The 18,947-nt window shown below is 42.2% G+C and overlaps 1 protein-coding gene across 2 annotated transcripts in view; it reads right to left on the reverse strand.

Annotated features, from left to right (window-relative positions):
* The window catches only part of CDK18 (cyclin dependent kinase 18), a 476,627-nt gene that overhangs the window by 181,940 nt on the left and 275,740 nt on the right, over positions 1–18,947 (reverse strand). For both annotated transcript variants that reach the window (XM_073615801.1, XM_073615800.1), the window contains exons 4-5: positions 6,037–6,165; positions 4,525–4,581 (exon numbers count right to left, since the gene is read on the reverse strand). In XM_073615801.1, the coding sequence (XP_073471902.1) occupies positions 4,525–4,581; positions 6,037–6,165 (186 nt within the window). The remainder of the gene's footprint in view (positions 1–4,524; positions 4,582–6,036; positions 6,166–18,947) is intronic.

Genomic DNA, 18,947 nt, shown 5'->3' on the forward strand with positions numbered 1-18,947 from the left:
ATGTGTGAGTCTTTTACACAGCATGGCCACATACAGAGGCCCAACATGCAGGGAGCACCATCAGGCATTCTAGGAGCACCCAGGCCAATTCTGACATTTCTGTCCTACATGTAAAAATCATAATTTATTTGCTAGAAAATTACATAGAACCCCAAAACATTATATATATTTTTTTAGCAAAGACCCTAGAGAATACAATGGCGGTCGTTGCAACTTTTTGTCTCACACGGTATTTGCGCAGCAGTTTTTTGAACGCCTTTTTTTTTAAAAAAAAAACAGTTTTGTGCTTTAAAAAAAAACAAAACAGTAAAGTTAGCCCAATGTTTTTGCATAATGTAAAAGATGAAGTTATGCCGAGTAAATAGATATCTAACATGTCACCCTTCAAAATTGCACACGCTTGTGGAATGGCGCCAAACTTCTCTACTTAAAAATCCCCATAGGAGACGCTTTAAAATTTTTTACTGGTTACATGTTGTGAGTTACAGAGGAGGTCTAGGGCCAAAATTATTGCTCTTGCTCTACCGTTCGCAGCGATACCTCAAATGTGTGGTTTGAACACCATTTTCATATGTGGGCCCAACTTACGTATGTGTTCGCTTCTGCATGCGAGCACACAGGGACATGGGGAAAAAAATTTTTTTTTTTTTTTTTTATTGTTCATTTTACTTTATTTTAGTTTGAGGCTTTTTTCCAAAAAAAAAATTTTTGATCACTTTTATTTCTATTACAAGGAATGTAAACATCCCCTGTAATAGGAATATGGCATGACAGGTCCTCTTTACAGTGAGTTATGGGGTCAATAGACCCCACATCTCACCTCTAGGCTGGGAAGCCTGAAATAAAAAAAAAATAAAAAAAAGATCCTGGCTTCGATCGTAGCGGTGAGTTAGTAGAAGCACCTGAGGGCGGCGAGGGGGGGCGTCCCCTCTCGCCTCCTGTAAGAACGATCAAGCAGCGGAACAGCCACTATGATCATTCTCATGGTGTAGGGAATCGCCAGCTGAAAAAGCTGATATCTGAATGATGCCTGTGGCTGCACCCATCATTCAGATATCCCCACACAAAGTCAAGGACGTCGTATGACGGCCGGTGGGCGGGAAGTGGTTAAAACACTTTTTTTTAACACAAAGTTGTCCATTTATACAATATTTCTAACACATAGCATGTACATACCAAAAATGACACCCCAAAATAGATTCTCCTACTCCTCCGGAGTACGGCGATACCACATGTGTGAGACTTCCACAGCCTGGCCACATACAGAGGCCGAGTACAGCCGAGTATGGAAGAGTATGGCTGAGTATAGCCGAGCATGGCTGGGTATCACCGAGTATTACAGAATATGGCTGGGTATGGCAGAGTATGGCTGGGTATGGTGGGGTATTGCAGAGTATTGCGGGGTATTGCAGAGTATTGCGGGGTATTGCAGAGTATTGCGGGGTATTGCAGGGCATTGCAGAGTATTACGGGGAATTGCAGAGTATTGTGGGGTATTGCAGAGTATTGCGGGGTATTGCAGAGTATTGTGGGATATTGCAGGGCATTGCAGAGTATTGCGGGGAATTGCAGAGTATTGCGGGGGATTGCAGAGTATTGCATAGTACTGCGGGGCATTGAAGAGTATTGCGGGGCATTGTGGGGCATTGCAGAGTATTGCGGGGCATTGCAGAGTATTGCGGGGCATTGCAGAGTATTGTGGGGTATTGCAGAGTATTGCACAGAGTATTGCAGAGTATTGCACAGGGAATTGCAGAGCATGGGGGGGTGGCTAACCATGGAGGGATGGACGGATGGATGTGACTGCACATGTCACCGCTGTGGGCACTACACATCCAGCCCACAGCGCGGCTCCCATCCGATCTCTCCCCCTCTGTACCGATCGGTACAGAAAGGGGTGGGAGGAACCGGCATCATTTGGCTATGGGCCGGTTGGCAACTGGTTAAAATGCGTAGAGGGTTCTTTACTGTAAGAGCGGCAAGGATGTGGAATTCTCTTCCACAGGCGGTGGTCTCAGCGGGGGGGCATCGGTTTAAAAAAACTATTAGATAAGCACTTGAACGACCGCAACATACAGGGATATACAATGTAGACATATAATCACACACATCGGTTGGACTTGATGGATTTGTGTCCTTTATCAACCTCAACTACTATATATTAAATGATGTGCCCCAGTGTATGCGTTTAAAAAAAAATAAGAAGCTGTATACTTTATTTTATAGCGTCGCTCACGTCACCGGCCGCCTCTCTCCTCCTCCTTGTTGACATCAGCAGGGGATTCTCAGTCCCTCCTGCTGTAGCTGTCAGATCGAGAGAGGAGAGAGGCAGCCGGTCAACTGAGTACCAACGGGCGCTATAAAATAAGGTATACAGCGGCTTATTTTTCAAAAAACACATACACTAGGGCACATCATTTAATATAACAAAAGAAGACTCAGTGGCTTAACAACCACTTTAAAGACTACTTTGCAGGTGGAAATATTTTCTTTCTCCAGTTGTAAGGGAAATTAATTTGTCTCACTTAAATGATATATCACTAATTAGATACAAACTTCCAGACAGGATTCAATCTGATCAGTGGCTATCATAAAATTATTTGTATTGTTGGTTTAATGTACCAGGCTTTCTGTGTGTCAGAAATTTTAAATAGGTAATAAAAAGTGGTTCCTGGATTACCAAACTATCGAAACAAACAATAAGATGGCTGGGAACACTATTTCTATGCGTGGATAAAGTCTAGAACAGGTGCGATGTGTTCCTTGTATGTATTTTCAAGGCTTAATTTTCAATTGTGAATAAAGTGCACATTTCCTCCTCTTGTGTTATGTGTGCTTGTTGGCATGGATAGTGTATAAATACTTATTTTTAGTGCAGTGCTCCAGAGAAAAAAAATGTATGTATTCAAACCATTTAATTTAGCGGTTTGCCTGAGGTTTAGGTTTAAATTGGTTATAAAAGAAAAAATGGTGTTTAACTTAATGCATTCTCTGCAGGTAAAAAAACTTTCAAAAGTTCTCTGCAGCCCCCTTAAACCCTTACCTGAGCCTGATCTCAATCCAGCGCTGTGCCCGTCTGCAGCAGCCCTTCTCCTCCCTCTCTCCTTCCACAGGAGACTCCAAAGCAGCGGAAGCCATTGACTCATGCTACTGTCAGTCAAATCCTGTGAGGAAGGAGGGGGGGGGACCCCGAGCAGCACTATGTGTGTCTATGGTTGTACAACGCCTGGCTCAGGATTGAGTCTGCACTTCTGCCCCCCATAGCAAGAAGTTTGCCATGGGGGCAGACAGTAAGGGATAGACCCTCTGTACAGGTAAGAGATACAGTAAGAACTAGAGCTTCTCTCAAGTTTTATTGCTGTCTGTGCCCCAGCTGCAGAGATTCATTCCTCTATTTGTCCTGGTGACCACTGAGACAAAAAGAGGGAAATCTGGAAATTTTTAGTTCACCAAAGCATGAGGTAAGGGAAATCTTCCAAAAAGGACCGATATTCAGTGACAACTAGCTAAGGCAATTTTTCCACTAGTTTGGTAAGATTTACTATAATTTCCTGTTAGACCAGCTGTGTTGTATCATTGCTCAAAAGCATCCCGCTGCACTGCTTTGTCTTGTGGTGTAGCTGGATGCTGAAGCCCAGGTGTCTGTCTCAGCTCCCATAATGCACACTGATTAAGAAAGAACATGTCTGCACACCAGCAACATAAAAAAACATCCAGTGAGCAAGCAGTAAATACAAGCAGGACACACAGGCAACCTCCCACTTGAGGCCATGCCCTAATGCGCCACACTCCCTACAGGGCTTAATCATAGGGACTGATTATTAAGCTGTGTAGGGGTTAAATGTGTTAGGAGGTTGGGAGGTTGCCTGTGTGTGTTGCTTGTCCTTACTGACTGCTTTTTAAACTCATTGGCTTTTTCTACATCCCTGGTGTGCAGCCCGGTTCTCTCTTAGGTCCAGTTCACACCACATTCAGTCCAGAGCGTTTTTTTTTTGCATCAAAAACGCATGGAAAGTAGGTTATATGGTTTCCAATGGCATAGTTCTCACCAGTGCAGTCAGTTCCACTGGACTGTATTGGAACGCAGTAAAACGCATCAAAAATGCACCAGAACCGGTACAGTAAAAAGGAAAAAAGAAGAAAAAAGCATCTGGAATGCATCCGGAGATGCATCAAAAATGCACGGGAACCCGTCAAAAACGTGTTAAAAACATGCATGCAGAAACACATCCGAAATGGATCTGGAGTGCATTTTTGTGGTGTGAACCAGCACTTCATCAGTGTACTATAATACCCTGTTGCATATCTAGAACAAGAAGTGGGGTACGGGCAAAAAAATAAATAATAATAATAACCTGATATGGGATTTAACCCTGCCCTACTATTATTTTGTGTATACTTGTTAATATCAAACCACAGTACCAATTACATTTAGTAAAAAACGTGTGGAAATAATAAGGGCTGTTAAGACATAACAAGACATAATAATACAGACAAATGTTAGTTCAATAGATTTTGTCTTACCTCTCCCAGTTTGTCCAGCTTTATATATGTCTCAAGTTTTCCAAATCCAATATCTGACTGCAAGAAAAGGGCAAATTAGTAATTATTAAATGTATTTATACATAGAGGTGGTATAAGCACATAAATATGACTTTATATTATTTCCCTGTAACCCCAGAATTTGGAGTAGAAAAGGGAGGGACAATAATGTATGGAAATGGACTCAACTTAGTAATTTTCTTATTGTTTTTCATGGAAGGAATGTTCAAAACAAAGGATGGGAAGATAATCGGAATGATATTACTGCCCATATCTGCCCATCCTAGAGCTAGTCATACAGACAAAGAGAGCTGCTGCACTTTCCACTAGTGCCAAGTGGCACACACTGTCCCATAACCATTTCCCGGCTGTTTTGTGTCTAATACAAAGATATGCTTCTTTATATACAGTATATAGGTAGACACTGTACTGACTGCCTTTCTAGTACAAGATGGAGGGACAACAGTTACATTAGATGTAAACAATTGTTAATGTATATCTAAACCCAAAAACAAAAATGTAATCCATTGTAGCTTACTATTTCTTATATTAGGTGCCTGAATTCGTTTTTTTAAATTATTTTCACTTGGTAATCCCATGAATTACACACTTCCTGAGCCTGGGTGGCTATGCCCATTGGGGTTGATGGGATTAGTATTTTAAAAAATAAGATAAAAATAAAATTGTTTTATGCTTCCAGGTGAGCTCATAGGAAGTGACAAGGACACTACATTTCAGGCAAAATCAACAAGTATTTTCCATATTTTTTGAAGGTGTTAAGCATAAAAAACAAAACAAATTCAACCACCACAAGTAAGGACTAGTAAATTGCAATATATTACAATTTGGGGTTTAGTTTTCTTTTAATGCAATTTTAATGCCAAACTTTTTATTGCTTGTTTTTTTACTTCCCTAGTTCCTCATTTCACATTTTATTAACATGCTGGCAACATGAGCAGGGGAGCCCACACACTGATTGAAATTTGCCCAGTACCTGCTGGAACAGCCAATTCTCGATTACTGTATCACCAGTTTATAAGTCGTTGCAGGGCACTCTCCCAAGCTAAAAAGTAATTCTGATTGCTAAGGCAAGGAGGAGGATAAGGAGAAAGCAGGGCAGAAGCTGAAAGTATCAGCTTATTAGTGGTGGAACGAAAGGTTTTGGTCTGATGGCTTATTCCACTTGACAGCAGCTGGCGACATCTAGCACTACTCAGACATGACTGTACAGCAACCTATTTGAAAATTGGCCAGACCAAACAAGTTTCATATCTTTAGGTACTTCCTAAATATGCGCATGTAGAGCTACAGTGTAAAAGAGCTTGTTAATTCAAAGCATTAGCATTAGCAAACTGCCAGAGACTGTCAATAAGCCATGTCCTCTGCAACTACCTTTATTTCAGGAAATACAGATACTAAACTTGATACTCTAAAGCTGATTTAAAATTCCTGCTAGTGTATGGAATCAGCAAATCCATGAGTAAACTTACTAACCAAAGAAGCTCTTCTTGATATCCTTGTCAAAGGTTTTGGATCATCTTCTGTATCATTCATCTGCAGTTTTGCAAGAACTTCTGGAGGTAAACGAATGTCCATGGGTAAAGACAGCTTTTTACTCACATCCTGGACAAATAACAGACATATGATCTATTACTTCTTCACACACTCTTCATAATAAATTAAAGAAAAATAGAAAGAGATGGAAAGTAATTAAATCACTCTAAACCAATGTTTGATATGGCATAAGCAACTACCTTTTTCTCTTTGCCCAAGCAATGGGTACAATTCCATGCAACATACGACCAAACATCAATACAAAATAAATGGACATTTTCTGGAAACAGAACCCAGGGCTTGTAGTTCTCATAACAGGTCAAGGAAAACATTAAAGGGTTGCTTTACTAAAGGGAATACACTGTTCGCTTTGCAAGAGAAGATGCATTTTGCAAGGGAATTATCTCCAGATTTTACCAAACAATACCCAATCACATGGAAGAAAAAAAAAAATAATTTTTCCTTGCACATGATTAGATGATGGAAGTCTGCAGAGCTTCACCTGTCACTAAGCTCTAAAGGATGATTCCCTTGCATAATACAACTTCCCTTGCAACATTAACAGTTTATTTGCCTCTAGCAAATTAACCCACATCTTCCCTTCATTTGCTGTGAGCTGTAATCATCTGCAGCTCCTCTCTCTCCTCACTTCCGGGTCTCGCAGGCTTTGCTGTCAATCAAAGCCAGTGACGAGGGAGTGGGTGGCGGGGCCGAGTCCCACTGTCTGTGTCAATGGACGCAGCAGCAGGGTTCGGAAGCCAGCACGCAGGAGTGTCCTCTAGACTTCCCATGGGTGCAGTGGAAAGAGCGGAGGGGCCAGGAGCACCGGCGGGGGGAGCCAAGAAGAGGAGATTCGCGGCCCCTCAGTGCAATTTTATTGCCCAGAGCAGGAAAGTATAGACATGTTTGTTATTTAAAAAAAAAACAAAAAAACTTTACAATCACTTTAATCACTCTACCACCTCAAGTGTATGTAAATTCAAAAAATAAACTTCTGTTTCATAGTTGGTGAGTTTGAATAAAGATACCAGTCCATCTAGTTCAACCTGTGTTGGTGTGAGTGTGTGTGTATTTATGTCTCTGCCACTTCCCATATCCCTGTATACTGTGTTGAATAAGATGACCATGCCATCTAAAAGTTTTTTTTTTTAGTGACACTTGCTGCTGAAACCACTGATTGTAGAAGGGAGTTCCATATCCTTACTGCAGTACAGAGCCCTCTACGCAGATTAAGATTAAATCGCTTCTTGTCCAGTGGCCATGTGTCTTCTTGAATGACCTGAGACCATTAAAATATTTGCATTCGTATATCACCATCATATCCCCTCTTAAGGTCTTCCATCCCTTATAGGCTTTGTTGCCCTTCTCTGGACTCTCTCCAGTTCTAGCACATCTTTCCTGAGGATTGGCGACCAGAAATGGACTGCATACTCGAGATGTGGCCGAACCATGATTTTGTAAAGTATAGTTTTATCTCTTGAGTAAATACCCTTTTTAATACATGCTAATATTGTAATGGCCTTGCTTGCTGCAGCTTGATATGTAAATGTAGTCCTTTTTTGGTTCTTCTGCAATCATTAGAGCAGATGTTGATCTTTTTTTTTTAGGCTGTTCTGGATCTCACAGGCTTCATGGTCTGATTGCTCCTCTCTGCCTTCTAGAGGCTTCTAGAACATAGGGGGCTGGGAGAGTCAAATGGGCAGCTTTATTGTGCTGCAGCCAATCTCTGGGGGGGGGGTACCCAGTAGGTGGCTGGGGTCTGGAGTATCCAGGTTCTTGTCCTGCTGCAGACTTCTCCAGCCTCAGGGGCTATTGTCCCTTTGGGGCAGTATACTAGAGTTGCTGCAGTTTATTTTATCGAGATCCCAGCTGTGGCAGAGCTGGAAGGGGGGGGGGGGGGGGGGTTGGGATATCTCTAATCCACCTTGGAACTAACTAAGCAGTTTCACCTAAGGATCTCATCTGGAGAGCTCACTGAAGAGTGCCTGGTGGGAGCTGGAAGGTGTTTAGCTTTCACTCCACTGTGAGGAGTGTCTGGTGGGAGCTAGGAACTGAGCAGTTGTCCTCGGTCATAGAGATGTCTGGAGGAAACTAGGGAGAGACATTGTCCAGGAGAGACATTGTGAGTATAGACCTGAGCTCAAGATCCAAATACTGTAACTGTGTGCTATTTTTAAGGATAAGTGCCAGCAGTAGCTGTTTCTGAGACAGCCCATAAAGGGTCTCAGTTCTGGCTATTCCTATTAGATCTTGGCAGAAAGACTGTTCAGAGGAGAACAGCCTAAAAAAAAAAAAACCTAATCAAGAGTGTCCTCCGGTTACTACTCAGAGTGCCTTGAGTATCCCATACCACTCTCACCCTTTCCCATCCCATGTTTTACAAGCAATGAATTATATAGAGACAACCCCTAGACTGCTTACTGAAGCCAGAAGTGAATGTATTGTTTGGGTGATTGGTGGCCTCTGCACTGTTTGGGGAAGGGCCAGTTATTACTAGCGGCTCCTACGTGGGTGGTGCTACACATTCAAATTATTTTTTTCTGTTTTTGCACTCTGTAGGTGGTAATACTGGACAACAAATCTTTTCAAAAGTTTTGCTTCCTGAAAAACGTTTGGTGATTATGATAGACCCCTTCAAACTGAACACACATGTATAATTTCAGAATGGAATCTTGTAAAATGTAAAATGAACTCTTTAGTAACATGTTGCACTTCACGGTCTTGTATGCTGTAAGAAGTTTGTCAATCAGCTGAATGTAGTTAAATGCTTTGTAATTGCCAAGAAAATTTTCAAATATAGTACACCCTTGAATACTTTCTAGGTGATTTATCTCTGGCCATTTGTCATTGATGATGTAACTGATCTGTGGACCAACAGAAATGACTTCTGCAATCTTGGCATTAGTTATTTTTTGAAACATCTGTCAAAAATAATGAATACCTTTACCTTTCTTGTTCATCGCTTTCACAACCTTTTTCACTAGTCCAAGTTTTTTGTGAAGTGGAGACAAAAATATCTTTGTCGGTTCGAAGAGTGGTTCATATGTCATGTGTTTGTTTTGGAACCAGATTCTTTTGGAGTGCCCATTCTTTTGGAGTTCCCGTTTTACATATACTGTATTTGTAAACCTAACATGTTGAAACAGTTTTAACATGCTTTTTGGCTAAGTAGCTGGAGCCTGTACTAGGAATGTTTGTATTGTAATGGGGATTGCCCATCTGAAATCAGTCTTATTAAGCATTAGCCAAGAGCTTCACAGCTTCTTGAAAATATAAAATACTCTTTCAACAGAAAAATTCTTGAAATTTTTAATCAACATACACTTACAAGTCTGGTATGTACATATGGAAGCAACCTGCAAGCACGTCATTAACTGTGCATCTTTCATTGTGCCATCCAAGAGTTTTTCTGATTCTTGTTTATTATCACACCCGAAGGAGTAGGTGGAGTTTTCAGATTAACATTGAGTACAAAAATAAATTTTATGCATTTGAAAGTAAATAGAGATTGTTATCTTATAAAACATTTCTATTAAAATACTGCGGTTCATGTTGAAAAATCAGTGATTTTGTTGACACTCCAATACTGATCTGTGACAGACTTACTGTATATCAGGAGGAGCAAACATAATACACATTTTACATGGCTTTGCATTTGTGCTTTTGAAAATACCCAGTGATACCTCTTTTAGGACCAAAATCTGCTTCATTCTTATAATTCTCTTTAGAAATGATTTCTCATGTTACTTTTATAAGTTATCATAGTAAGCACATTTTCCTATGAATTACACTTCACTATGCATACACATTTTATTATTATGCATTTTTTATAGCCACAAATAGATATTCTGTATTGTGTAACATAAGTCAGAAATATTAGATTTTTTTTTGTAAATGGAACAATCTCTGATTCAGAGACCGTAGGTAAAGAAATCACTTTATATGCATTATAAATCTGTAAGCTCCTTTGCCCACAGGGGGTTGGAGATGAGGCTCCTCTTAGCAGGTAGAACAGAAGTTACTGTATCCTGTACCAGGATAGAGCCAGACACCTCGGCAGTGACAATTTGGGGGCTGAGGTCTTGGACAAATCCTAATACCATATAATATCCCTATGCTTAGTAAAGTGTTTTTTCAGTTCACCCCAGTGATGAACACAGAGGAACGCATGCAGGTTTCAGCAGAACAAGACTAGAAGGTGCTTAGAACTGAAACGGATAGTTCGTTTTTTTAGACAATATAAACAGTAAATACCGCGCTGTGATGAATTATAAAGTGAATAATAACAAATATTGAAAAAAATATAAGTATTATTGAAAAAAATAAAAAATAAAAAAATTAGATCCAAAAAGCTGCCGCTACAAGTGAGATACACACCCAACAAACCAACTAGCAATAAGTAGCAGCGCTAATTAACTAAAAGACATACACCAGAAATGATATATAAAGTGACATATATGATTAAATATATGTGAATACACAACAGCCCATAAACTAAATGGGTTAAATAAACATAAGAAAACAACTCTAAATAGGCATCATCAAGTCCATTTAGATATAAATGAGGAATTTTATAATCCTGTGATAATATCTCCCAAGTGATGTTACTGGGTAAACAAATGAGTCCTCCACCGCACCACTGTGATAACACCAGTAAATATATATGCTTACCACAAGGCAAGCTCAAATAAGCTTGTGACCTTAACCCAGTCGGGGCCTTTAAAAAGAAGGGATGAATGGAGGCGATGATCCACCACACCACATAGAGGAGTCGTCCCCGTAAAACTTTTCATAGACACTTCCAGAGCACCGGAACACAAGTTACTCAAGGGGTCCCCAAGAGAAAAAAGGGAATTGACATAGCGTAATCCAGTAGACTAATTTATTAATTAAAAGTAGAAAACACACTTACATGGTATAAAAGAATTAACACATGGAATAACATAAGCCGGCCGGCTAAAGCGATCGCCCGTCCACCACCTGAACACGCGAGACGTCAGCACGTCAGCTCCTCCCGACGCGCGTTTCGTCACACTCGTGCCCCAGACGACGTCATCGTGTGACGAAACGCGCGTCGGGAGGAGCTGACGTCTCGCGTGTTCAGGTGGTGGACGGGCGATCGCTTTAGCCGGCCGGCTTATGTTATTCCATGTGTTAATTCTTTTATACCATGTAAGTGTGTTTTCTACTTTTAATTAATAAATTAGTCTACTGGATTACGCTATGTCGATTCCCTTTTTTCTCTTGGGGACCCCTTGAGTAACTTGTGTTCCGGTGCTCTGGAAGTGTCTATGAAAAGTTTTACGGGGACGACTCCTCTATGTGGTGTGGTGGATCATCGCCTCCATTCATCCCTTCTTTTTAAAGGCCCCGACCGGGTTAAGGTCACAAGCTTATTTGAGCTTGCCTTGTGGTAAGCATATATATTTACTGGTGTTATCACAGTGGTGCGGTGGAGGACTCATTTGTTTACCCAGTAACATCACTTGGGAGATATTATCACAGGATTATAAAATTCCTCATTTATATCTAAATGGACTTGATGATGCCTATTTAGAGTTGTTTTCTTATGTTTATTTAACCCATTTAGTTTATGGGCTGTTGTGTATTCACATATATTTAATCATATATGTCACTTTATATATCATTTCTGGTGTATGTCTTTTAGGTAATTAGCGCTGCTACTTATTGCTAGTTCGTTTTTTTAGAGCTGGCAGTCGGCTTTCTAATAATAACAATCAAAGCTCAGCGGCCGCTCGACACAAGGAGCAGGAGGGGATGCCTCTCCTCCCCCCACCTTATGCTGCTCCACCCGGGTCTCCAGTCCCACCGGGAGACTGGAGCGACGAGCCGTCACATCTTCCGGCTGGCCGGAGTCCTGAAAAAAAGCCTGAATGAACTTTTATCGGGTCTCCGATGTAGTGACCCGGTAAGTGACAACGTCACTTCCAGTTTACTTGGCTGCCAATGGCGCTGATTTAAAAAAATCCCTAGAATTCCAAAATGCAAATTTTGGAGTTTTGAATACTTTTAAGTGCAAAGGAGGGATTTGGAGTCTTTTATACCCCAGATCCCTCCATAAAGAGTGCCTGTTACTGCCTATTACTGTCACAAGGAATATTTACATTCCTTGTGACAGCAATAAAAGTGAGGTATTGCCGCGATCGTCAGAGCGAGAGCAATAATTCTAGCAAAAGACCTCCTCTGTAACTCTAAACTGGTAACCGTTAAAAAAAAATTCTCCATCGCCTATTAAGATTTTTTAAGTACTGTAGTTTGTCGCCATTCCACGAGTGTGCACAATTTTAAACAGTAACATGTTAGGCATCTATTTACTCGGCGTAACAACATCTTTCACAATATACAAAAAAACTGGGCTAACTTTACTGTTTAGTTTTTTTTTCAATTCAGTGAAGTGTATTTTTTCCAAAAAAATAGCGTTTGAAAGACCGCTGCGTACCAGTACCATGTGACATAAAATATTACAACGATCGCCATTTTATTCTTCAGAGTCTTTGCTAATAATATATATATATATATATAATAGGGTTGTCCCGATACCGATACTAGTACCTATATCGAGCTTTTGCCCGAGTACTTGTACTCGGGCAAATGCTCCGATGCTTCACCCAATACCTGGACAGTCCGGGTGATCGGTGCGGAGGGGGAGTTACAAGCACCAATTTCAATAAAGCCCCTATCAGCTGCTTTAGTGAAATCTACACAGCAGTGATCAGTGCTTGTAACTGCCCCCAAAGCCGCACCGATCGCCGCTGACTGTCTCTGTATCCTCCTTTAGTCCCCCTCTGTTCCGCTGCTGTCCCCCTCAATGTCCCCCTCCGTGCTGCTGTCCCTCTCTGTTCTCCTCCGTGTCCCCCTCCCCCCTCCGTTCTTCTGTCCCCCTCTGTTCTCCTCCATTCTCCTCCTCTGCCCCCTCTGTTCTGCTGTCCCCCTCTGTTCTCCTTCATGCTGCTGTCCCCCTCCGTTCTCCTCCGTGTCCCCCTCCCCCCTCCATTCTCCTCCTCTGCCCCCTCCGTTCTGTTGTCCCCCTCCATTCTCCTCCGTGCTGCTGTCCCCCTCCGTTCTTCTCCTCTGCCCCCTCCGTTCTCCTCCGTTCTGCTGTCCCCCTCCGTTCTCCTCCTCTGCCCCCTCCGTGCTGCTGTCCCCCTCCGTTCTCCTCCTCTGCCCCCTCCGCGCTGCTGTCCCCCTCTGTTCTCCTCCTCTGCTACCTCCATGCTGCTGTCCCCCTCCGTTCTCCTCCTCTGCCCCCTCTGTGCTGCTGTCCCCCTCTGTTCTCCTCCTCTGCCTCCTCCATGCTGCTGTCCCCCTCAGTTCTCCTCCTCTGCCCCCTCCGTGCTGCTGTCCCCCTCCGTTCTCCTCCTCTGCCCCCTCCGCGCTGCTGTCCCCCTCTGTTCTCCTCCTCTGCTACCTCCATGCTGCTGTCCCCCTCCGTTCTCCTCCTCTGCCCCCTCTGTGCTGCTGTCCCCCTCTGTTCTCCTCCTCTGCCTCCTCCATGCTGCTGTCCCCCTCAGTTCTCCTCCTCTGCCCCCTCCGTGCTGCTGTCCCCCTCCGTTCTCCTCCTCTGCCCCCTCCGTGCTGCTGTCCCCCTCCGTTCTCCTCCTCTGCCCTCTCAGTGCTGCTGTCCCCCTCTGTTCTCCTCCTCTGCCCCCTCCGTGCTGCTGTCCCCCTCTGTTCTTCTCCTCTGCCCCCTCAATCTTTCAGGATAGAGAGCGGTGGTAGGAGCCAGTAAATCTGGCTCCTTCCTTTTCCAAATGAGCAGTCAGTGATAACTGACTCTGTCCATTCACATAACTGAAACATCGTAACCTGTGTTTACGATGCTTCAGTCTATGAATGGAGAGGAGACTCTGTCTCCTCTCCATTCATTTTCAGTGCAGCTAGGGCTGCTGAGAGGGGGACTGGGAAACATGTGTCCTCAGTCCCTTTCCCTGTCTCAAAGCGGAGCTGTCAGGGGTCTATTAAGACCCCTGATATCTTAACAAAAGCCCCCAAACAGGGCTAATAATAATTAAAAAAAAAAGAATTGCAATAAATAATAAAAAGAAATTAATTGTAAAAAATAATAAAAAATAAAATAAAAAAAACACACTGACACTGTCCACTCCCCCCCCCCCCTTAAAAAAAAGAAAGCATTGTAAAAAAAACCATAACAAAATAAATTGTAAAAAATAATAAAAAAAATTTATTGTAAAAAATAAAATTGTAAAAACAAAAAACTACTGATACACGTGCCACTGTCACATGACATTAAAAAAAAAGTATCGATAATCGGCGAGTACTTCAAAAAAAGTATCGGTACTTGTACTCAGTCTTAAAAAAGTGGTATCAGGACAAACCTAATATATAATGTTTGGGGGTTCTAAGTAATTTTCTAGCAATAAATACTGACTTAACTTGTAAACAAGTGTCAGAAATAGGCTTGGTTCACAAGTGGTTAAGACCCATCTTCTTTCTCCCATTCCTCCAAACAAATAGAATGTCTATTTTACAAATGTCTGAGTAATCAGCTCCAATAACCATCTCTTTGCTAAAACCAATGGCCACTACACCACACTACTGCATTTGACAACCTGCTCAGCCTACAAAAACTCCACTCCCTTGGTCTCCGATACTCTGCTCTTTGCCGATATTCCTCCTACTTATCTCAATGCACCTTTATGCACCTACATCTTCTGCCCTCCTCTCCTTCTCTCTGTAGGGTTTCTCCTAGGCTCTGTCCTTGTGTCCCCTTCTTTTTTATATCTACACCTCCTCCCTGGGTGGCTGATAACCTCCCACATTCCAATAACATCTCTATGCTAACATCCAAATCTATCTCTACATTCCTCAGCTCACCCCTTCAGTTTCTTCACACATCACTACTTTACCACTGGACATATTAGCATTCTCAAACTCAATATTTTCTGTTCAAAGATTTTTATTAAACATATTCAACAGATATATCAACAATTAATCTCTTCAGGAGATTATAAAACAAGACTTACGGTGCATCTTTTTTTAACAATATACACAATAGTAACAAAGAAAAGTATGACATGAATGTTTACATTAGATCCATACAGTGTGGATTGGATGCAGGGACTTATCGACATAATTTAAATTTACTGAAGATGATGACCTTTGAGAGTAAGGGTCTCAATAATATTACCGGGTTAAGCGGGAGATTTCCTCAGTGAGAGTAGGAGACGACGACCGTTAGCTGGTTACAATCATCAAACAATATTGCAATGGTAGAGATTATAGGTAGGATACCTGAGTATAGATAAGAAAGGAAGAATTGGGTTTGGGGAAAGAGAAAGAAGAGAAGAGAAAAAGATGAAAAATAGGAGGAGCGGTCGGCGGGATCGCACGGGTCCCCAAAGGAATACAAGAGAAGAGTGTAAAATCATTGAGAAAACTATGGTTCCAATAAATGGCTGTCAAAGTCTGGGGGGAGGAAATGTTTTACCCATGGTGCCCATCTGGCTATCGTCTGTTTAGCAGCTGTAGTAAGCTAGAGCAGAAGGCGGAGTTGAGCTCTTATATAATCCCCCTGCACATGGTTTAACAATGCCAGGGATGGGTCAGGATCTAGGGTATCACAAAGTAGTGTTGAGGCCATGCGGAATATTATTGTCCAAAATTGTTTCACAATAGGGCATGACCACCAAATATGGACATGTGTACCTCTCTCACCACAGCCTCGGAAACACATGGGGGAGTAATTCAGTAAGAATTTGGAAATTCTTGCTGGGACTAGATACCAGCGCATGAGGACCTTATAATTTGTCTCCAGCGCTACTATGTTATGTGATCAAGATTTCGTATTGGTCCATATGTTTACCCAGTCTTCAGCATCAAGTTCAATTTGTAGGTCTTTGGACCACTGTGCAGTATAAGAGGGGAGGTTAACTGGTGGGGAGGTGAGGTGATTGTAGAGGCGGGATATGATGCCTGGCGCGTGTGGATCTGAGTTACAGATACTTTCATAAATTGATAAAGCATCCAAAGGGGAGCAAGAGCTTATTATTGTTTGGACAAAATGGGCAATTTGAAGGTAGCGGAAGCATTAATTAGGAGGAAGGTCGGCCTGAGACTGAAGCACAGGAAAAGTTTTTAGGGTAGTATCAGTGATCAAATCACATATTCGACTCAGCACTGCTTTGGACCATAGTCGAAACGAGCCTGGTTCAGTGAAGGCTGGATAGAAAAGTGGATGGCCTAGGAAGGAAAGTAAAGGTGAATGTGGAGAGGTTAACTTGAAAGGGCCACGTAGGCTATCCCAAAGCCTCAGAGAATGGCGTGTAACTGGGTTAGTTATGAAGCCGCGGGTAGAAGGGGGCAGCCATATTGGTTGGATACTATAAGGGGGCTAGTTCTACCGCTTCCAAGCTTACCCACAATGGAATTTCAGTTTTTGCATGTAACAAAGTTATTTAGGCTAATTGGGCTGCGTGATAGTATCGGGCAAAATTAGGGAGCCCTAGGCCTCCACTAAGCTTGCTACGGAGAAGGATGGCTCTAGATACCCTAGGTTTTATGGAGCCCCATATATATTTGAATACGCGGGATTGAATGATTCGGTGGAAATAGGAGGGGACTGCAATCGGGAGTACCCTGTAGAGATATAAGAGCTTTGGGAATAAAGACATTTTAACAGCCGCAACCCGTCCAAGCCATGAGACAAAGTGGACGCCAGGTATCTAGTAGGGAGGACAGGTGCGACAACATAGGGAGGTAATTGGCTTGGTAAAGAGAAGCGGGGTTATCAGTGAGTTTTATTCCAAGATATGATATGGATGATGTGAACCAAGGAAAAGGGAAGTGATCCTGTAGGTGAGAAATTTTCTTTTGTGAGAGAGACATGTTGAGGGCTTTAGATTTAGATTGATTAACTTTTAAACCTGTTAAAATTGAAAATTTGTTTAGGAGCCGAATGAGATTAGGGATTATCGTGCGTGAAGAAGTCACAAATAGGAGTGCATCATCCGCGAACAGGCAAATTTTATGTGATGTTGAAGCGACTTCCAGCCCTTTGATATCAGGACTCGCTCTAACCAAAGTAGCTAGGGGTTCGATCACTAGAGCAAAAATTAGGAGGGAGGGGGGACACCCCTGTCTAGTCCCTCTTTAGATTAGGAAGTTATCTGAACGAAACCCCGAGTACTTAACATAGGCTTGTGGTTGATTATACAGGGAGCTAATCCACTGGAGAAAATGTAGTGTAGATAAGGCCAAGATACCGTATCAAATGCTTTCCTTATATCTAAAGATAAAAGGTGCATTGGTATTTTATGAGATCAGGCTAGATGTTGGAGTAAAATGACCCTTCTAATATTATCGCTGGCTTGTCCTCATGGTATAAAGCCCAACTGATCTTTATGGATTAGCCTGCCAAGAATCGAGTTAAGACGCAACGCCAAAATCTTTGCTTAAATTTTGATGTCCAGGTTTAACAGGGAAAAAGGCCTGTAATTGGACCAAAGAGAATTATCCGTGTTAGGCTTGGGTATCATGGCTATTATTGCTGTCAACGTGTCTCGGCCAAAAGTATGTTGTTGGAGTAAAGCGTTAAAAGAATTAGAAAGAAGTGGGGCTAGGGTAGTAGCTAAATTTTTGAAGTAGGTGCTGGAGAGGCCATCAGGGCCAGGTCGTTTATGGGGTTTAAGCGTTTTGATAGCTAGTAGGACCTCCTTGGTCGTGACCGGGCTCTCCAGGGATTCATTACTGGCGTCCAACAATGTGGGTATTGGGATGTCACGGAATAATGTGCCGGCCTGAGCAAGAGGAGAGGTAGGTTTAGCCGTGTCTAGCTCTTACAGCTTCTTGCGGAACTCCGAAAGTACTTTGACAGGGTTGCTGGTGTGGGTATTTTTATCTATACGGAGTCTAATGGGTATGTGAACTCGTTCAGGGTGACGAAGGCGCATCGCCAGAAAAGTATCTGGCTTGTTGGCCTTAGTGTATATCGTATGATTGGATCTGCGTATGGCTTTATCGGCTGATTCAGCCAACAGCAGGTCCAATTTGGCTTTGGCCTTCTCCAAGGCTATTCTATGAGTTTCAGTAGGAGAGGACTGGAATTGAAGAAAGAATTGGTGGAATTCTGTTTCAAGTTGGATTATTTGTAATTTTTTATCGCGTTTGAGGTGTGTGGATACAGAGATACACGTCTCTCGGATTACCGGTTTGTGTGCTTCCCACAATAGAACCGGAGAGATACCGGGAGTGGAGTTATGCAATAAATAGTCTTTCAAAGCGATTTGAATATCTAGACAGTATGATTGATTGGCAAGATGCGCCTCATTGATACACCAGGTGCGGTCTCTGGATTGTGGAATTTAGGGAGGAAATTGTAGTATTTACTGCACAGTGATCTGACTAGGTGATAGGTTGAATTGTGGAGCCAAGTAAGATCGGGGAGGATGCGACTGAGACAAAAATATGGTCAATCCTTGAGAATGATTTGTGGGGGTAAGAGTAGAATGTGTAATTTCTCTTAGAAGGATTGCATTCGCGCCAGGTATCTAGTAGGGAGGTTTGTTGTAGAAGTTTCCGAAAGTGAATGGAGGGAGAGTATTGTTCTGGGGTGTAAGGAGATTTATCAGGATGTAGGTGTAGGACTAGATTGGACTCGCCACACAAAAGTAGCGTTTCTTTGCAATGAGAAACTCAATATTTTCAAAATTGAGGTCATAATATTTTTTCCCATCCTATCCCCTACCCTTCCACTTTTAGCTCTTTTACTGGCAGGGCCATTTTTGCATTTTTTTGCACACGTTTAGAAAATTACTTTATGCCTCAAGATTCGTTAAAACCTCTAAACATATATTTTCTGAAAGCAGACATCC

This window comes from Aquarana catesbeiana, linkage group LG02 (assembly GCF_042186555.1).
Source record: "Aquarana catesbeiana isolate 2022-GZ linkage group LG02, ASM4218655v1, whole genome shotgun sequence".
In the NCBI taxonomy this organism is placed as follows: domain Eukaryota; kingdom Metazoa; phylum Chordata; class Amphibia; order Anura; family Ranidae; genus Aquarana; species Aquarana catesbeiana.